At 61.2% G+C, this 5,635-nt stretch overlaps 1 protein-coding gene across 3 annotated transcripts in view; it reads left to right on the top strand.

Annotated features, from left to right (window-relative positions):
• Window positions 1-5,635, top strand: part of LSS (lanosterol synthase) — a 39,264-nt gene that overhangs the window by 10,027 nt on the left and 23,602 nt on the right. For all 3 annotated transcript variants that reach the window (XM_025378630.1, XM_025378629.1, XM_025378631.1), the window contains exons 7-11: window positions 699-834; window positions 1,401-1,509; window positions 1,992-2,110; window positions 3,432-3,529; window positions 4,217-4,244. In XM_025378630.1, coding sequence (XP_025234415.1) covers window positions 699-834; window positions 1,401-1,509; window positions 1,992-2,110; window positions 3,432-3,529; window positions 4,217-4,244 — 490 coding nt within the window. The remainder of the gene's footprint in view (window positions 1-698; window positions 835-1,400; window positions 1,510-1,991; window positions 2,111-3,431; window positions 3,530-4,216; window positions 4,245-5,635) is intronic.

The following is a 5,635-nucleotide window of genomic DNA, read 5'->3' on the forward strand; positions in this document are numbered from 1 at the left end:
ACCCAGGCTGGAGTGCAGTGGCCGGATCTCAGCTCACTGCAAGCTCCGCCTCCCAGGTTCACGCCATTCTCCGGCCTCAGCCTCCCGAGTAGCTGGGACTACAGGCGCCCGCCACCTCGCCCGGCTAGTTTTTTGTATTTCTTAATAGAGACGGGATTTCACCCTGTTAGCCAGGATGGTCTCGATCTCCTGACCTCGTGATCCGCCCGTCTCGGCCTCCCAAAGTGCTGGGATTACAGGCTTGAGCCACCGCGCCCGGCCCAAAGTTTCTTAACCTTTTAAAAGTAAACTTTAAATTTTGGAGTAGTTTCCAATTTCTGGGAAAGTTGCAAAGACAGCCGAGAGTGTTCCCTGGGGCCCTCACACCATATCCCCATTGTTGATGTTTTATGTTACCAAAGTACGTTTGTTGTAGCTAAGAAACCCACAGACAATCCTAAGCCTTTAAGGAGTTCCATCACCTGGCTTTAGTATGCAAAATGCTGACCAAACTAGGAGGTGCAGCTCCTCGGAGGGTGCACCTGCAGTTCAACTGTCCCCCTCAGGAGCACGGTTGGGAAATGCCCGCAGATGCACTGACGTGGTGGGGAATAGCCATCCACCAGTGTTCATGCTTGGAAGGGCCCAAGGTATGGATGCTGGCGGAGGGGGCAGGTTTGAGTCTTGGGGTCTCCCACTGACTCCTGCCGTTGCCCCAGGCTGTTTCCTGACTGGGCACCAGCACACCCCTCCACACTCTGGTGCCACTGCCGGCAGGTGTACCTGCCCATGAGCTACTGCTATGCCATTCGGCTGAGTGCCACGGAGGACCCGCTGGTCCAGAGCCTCCGCCAGGTAGGACCTCATCAGGGAACAAAGCGAGGGCCTCTGGGGCTGGGACCCACAGGGCCTGGGGCTTCTGGAATCCAACCACACCTGTCCACTCACCTGGCGGCCCTGTGGAGCCGAGAGCCCTGTGATCAGAGCAGAGCCTCCACCTTCCTCCATTCTATAATGAATAGTGAGCCATCTCTGCCCAGAGGGGACTTGTGCTATGGGACAGGCAGCAGCTGTAGCCCAGGGTTCCCGGGGGGACTTCCAGGACTCAAGGGATGCAGGAGGCAGATGCGCACTGTGTGCTCTGGAAGCAAACAGAGGGGTTTGAGGTGCAGGATGTTTATCAGGCCTGCCCTGGGGAAGGAGGAGGGGCAGAGGGAGGAAATGAGCTTCTGGGCAGACCTGGGGCTCACGGAGCTGGGGAGCTCCTCCGAGCAGTCTTCACACAGGGGGCCTTCGTGTGCCCTTGGGGTCAGTTGCTGGAGGGACCCCCACCCAGGAGGGGACTGGCCCGGGGCCCTGGGGCATGTGGTGGGAGGCCACCCCTCCTGGTTTGAGCCAGGCCTGCCGGGTGCCCCCACCAGGAGCTCTACGTGGAGGACTTCGCCAGCATCGACTGGCCGGCACAGAGGAACAACGTGGCCCCCGACGAGCTGTACACGCCGCACAGTTGGCTGCTCCACGTGGTGTATGGTGAGCACCTCCTGACGGGCTGGCAGGGCAGCCGGGGGTCAGGGTGTTGCCCATTCATTCACACACTCATCCCCTGCCAGCGGCACTGGGCCACCCACTCTGTGCCAGGCCCCGGGGCGGGATCTCATCGCCCTGTTCCTCCCCACCGAGAGCCAGCTGGTCTTCCACTCTCAGGAGCCCACCCTGTGCAAGGGTGTGTGGTAGGAGGGTGTGTGGTAGAAGGGTGTGTGGTAGGAGGGTGTGTGGTAGGAGGGTGTGTGGTAGGAGGGTGTGTGGTAGGAGGGTGTGTGGTAGGAGGGTGTGTGGTAGGAGGTGTGCGGCAGCCCCTCCTGGGCAGGGAAGGAGGAGCTCGGAGACCAGGCCTGGGGGTGGGTTGTGGGGGAACCCTGGGGAAGGGCAAGTCCGGGTGCTGCAGTGCACGGGGCTCCAGGCCGAGGCCAGTGTCATGGTGTCTGGCATCCACTGACCCGCGTCCCCTGCAGCGCTCCTCAACCTGTATGAGCGCCACCACAGTGCCCACCTGCGGCAGCGGGCTGTGCAGAAGCTGTATGAACACATTGTGGCTGACGACCGATTCACCAAGAGCATCAGCATTGGCCCGGTCAGTGCCCCTGCCTGGCTGCCGACTGCAGCCCCTGAGGGTTAAGGTCCAAGAGTGAAGTCCTGGAGGCCGGGCTGTGAGCTGGGAGTGGGGTCTCCTGGAGCACCTCCATTTGGGAGGTGGCCCTCCGATCTCACAAACGTTTGAGGGCTTCTGTCCTGGTCCCCTGCACGCCCAGCTCAGTGAAGCCGCCCCACCACACTCGACTTTTCTTTCCGTCCCCCACCAGCTCTTGTCCTCAGTGTGCCTGGACACTCTCCTGGAGGCCCCTTCCTGAGATCCTGCTGGCTAGCTGGGAGGGGTGCTTTTTCCTCACTTGGTTCCCTCCGAATTCCTCTCCCCAAATAGTTCATCATTCGCCATTCTCCCATCCGGTTTAGACATGCCCAGGGTGGGTGGGGGTAGCAGGGTCCTTGGGTTTCACTCCTGATTCCTCCTGCCTAGCTAGGGACTTGGAGCGCTAGCCTCTGTGGGGCCTGCAGGGGGCCAGGTGTGGGCCAGTTCAGTGACCTTGGAGGTGCAGTCCCCGGGCTACTGGTGCAGGGCCGCCTCCTGACAGAGTCAGCAGCTCCTGGGCTGTGCTGTAGCTGCTGCGGCGTAGTGGGTCGGCCTGGGCATTGTCTAGACATATCCAGGTGGCACTGGCCACTGAGTCCCACCCTGACACTGCATCTCGGGTTTCTGGAGCCTCTTGCCACCTCAGTGAATCACCAGTTCTGACGGACCCTGCAGCGGGTCCCTTGTTTGCTGCTCAGCAGTGGTGTGGTTCTTTGTGGGTTTTGGTTTAATCCCACGGAGAGCACATCTGTACTAAATGCATTAGAAACACGCTTACAATTGGATCTTGACTTGTGAGATCCATAAGTAAAAAGTTGGGGGCCTCTGGAACATTCTGTTCTGAGGAAGAAGGGGGGCAATCGGTCCCTACTGCTACAGTCCTGTCTTCGCATCTCTTCCTGGGCCCCTCAGGCCCCGTCCTCTGTCCCCTGTGTTGTCTCTAAGGCACCTGGTAGCCCACGCCCCTCTGGCTCCTCCTGGAACCCTTTGCTTCTCCATGATGGAGTGCCGGTCAGTCCTCACACGCTAAGCCAGGCTGTGGCCTCGGCCGACACTGCCTCTGTCTGAGTCAGGTCCTAGGGACACAGTTGTTGCCCATCCTCACTCAGGAAAAGCCTGTTAGAGCAGAAGGCCCCTGTCCTGGCCCTGAGTGAGCTGTACAGGACCTTGTCCCTGGGGGCTGCTGTGGGTCTGGACGGGACCTTGTCCCTGGGGGCTGCTGTGGGTCTGGAGCAGAGCCCTGACAGGGCTGTGTCTCCTGCAGATCTCGAAAACCATCAACATGCTTGTGCGCTGGTATGTGGACGGGCCCGCCTCCACTGCCTTCCAGGAGCACGTCTCCAGAATCCCGGACTATCTCTGGTGAGCGTGGCTGGGATGTGCTGGTGAGGCCTCTCACGAAGGCTGGGTCTGAGCCCCGGCTGCGTCCCAGTGAGGGGCCCCCGTGGTGCCACCTGGGAATGCTGCCAGGGAATACCACAGGCACCAGCAGTGTCAGGGCTTGTGGAAGCCACTGAGGGTTGTCTTTGAATTGGAAGATTTGCCACCCAGTGGAAGCGTGGGGTGGTCCCAGAAGGTAGAGTGAGGAAGGGGGTGGTAGGTAGCAGGGCAGCTTCAGGTTGGCATCGGGGAGGCCTGTGGACAAGGGGAGCTTGTCAGCCACGGACTGTGCCCTGGAGGTGGGGCCGCTGTCACGGAGGGCACAGAGCCGTCCCACAGTGGGAAGCCTCCGCGTGCAGGCCTCTTCGTCTGGTCCCTCGGCACTGCACGAGGGCGGCAGGGATGGCGCAGCCTGGGGTCAGGGAGCCTCCCACTGCCCCTTGCCTTGGGTGTGCCCCTCCTGGGTGAGTGTGTCCTGTCTTCCATAGAGTGTGGCCCTCATGCCCAGGAGCCCAGCAGCCCAGCTGGGGTGGTATCCAGGCCAGTGCCAGGCCTTGGGGGAGGGGACAGACCCCCTCTCTGGGACCCTCCTGGGTGCAGGGTCTGGGTAGCCAGCTGGGCTTCCAGCTTTCTCCTTGCACCTGACTTGGGCTTTTTTTGTCCTCACAGGATGGGCCTTGACGGCATGAAAATGCAGGTAAGGGCTGCAGGACTGCGGCTGCCTGCTTCCTTTGCAATCATTTCTACCCTCTATTATTTTTCCTTTGGGGTTTGGAAATAACTCCTCCTGGACCAGGTCCCGGCAGCGTGTGACCAGAGGCTGCGTCAGTTGAGGCCTCTGGCTGTGTCCCTGTGGGTGCCCACAGTTCTCCAATGTCTGTCTGCAGCTGTCCTGTCTGCTTTTTGCCCTGATGGTCTGAGTGGGCTCAACTGTGTAACGACAGACCCAAAGCTGCAGAAGCTCTCATCTTGTTACTGTGGCAGGAGGTGGCTCTGCTTCGTGGGGGCTTCTCCTCCGTGCACTCTTAATTTAAGAGGCTCCTTCTTCAGGTCCTGAGTGGACAGGACAGGAGCCTGGAGGACCGTGGTGGCCTGTGGCCAGGCCTGAGAGCTCCCCAAGGACTTGGCCTGAGTGGGCTGGAACCCAGTCATGAGGGGCACCAAGCACAAGAGAGTGAGGAGGCCGGTGTGGGATCCTGGCTGACCCTGGTCCTGTCCTGGCTCTGGGGGCCCTATAGACCCCAGTCCTGTCTGACTGGGCTGAGCCTGCGCCCCTTTGTGCATTGACACAGTGGGTGTATCAGAAACCCAGAAAGCGTTGCCCTGTGTCTTGTGGTCTAAGGAGGGTTACGCCCTGCGGGGCCTGTCTTCTGTCCCCCACACTGATTCAGTGTGGAAATATGGTGTCTCCAGAGGTGTCCTGGGTGTCACATTTGGGATAGACACACATGGGCCCAGCACTGCCCGCCCCAGGGCTACCCTTGGTGCCAGGTGCCCCCAGCCACGAGCTTTTACCCAGCTGGCCTTGAGCTCTCCAGAGGCTCCCTGGACACTGTCCGTGTTTTGTGAAAAGGTTTTCAAAACACATGCAAGGTAGAGGTGAGTAACAAGCCCTAGAGCAGGTCGTGGCCTCCCTGGCCCTCCCTATCCAACTCTCCCTGTCCCGCCCTCCCTGTTCAGCCCTCCCTCACCCTCCCTCACCCTCCCTCCCTGGTCCTCCCTGTCCCTCCTTCCCTGTCCCGCCCTCCCTGTTCAGCCCTCCCTCACCCTCCCTCACCCTCCCTCCCTGGTCCTCCCTGTTCCTCCTTCCCTGTCCAGTCCTCCCTGTCCGGCCCTCCCTCACCCTCCCTCCCTGTCCCTCCCTCCCTGTCCAGCCCTCCCTCACCCTCCCTCCCTGTCCCTCCCTCCCTGTCCCGCCCTCCCTGTCCAGCCCTCCCTCACCCTCCCTCCCTGGTCCTCCCTGTCCCTCCCTCCCTGTCCAGTCCTCCCTGTCCGGCCCTCCCTGACCCTCCTCCCTGACCCTCCCTCCCTGATCCCCCCCGTCCCTCCCTGACCCTCCCTCCCTGATCCCCCCTGTCCCTCCCTGAC

Source organism: Theropithecus gelada, chromosome 3 (assembly GCF_003255815.1).
Source record: "Theropithecus gelada isolate Dixy chromosome 3, Tgel_1.0, whole genome shotgun sequence".
In the NCBI taxonomy this organism is placed as follows: domain Eukaryota; kingdom Metazoa; phylum Chordata; class Mammalia; order Primates; family Cercopithecidae; genus Theropithecus; species Theropithecus gelada.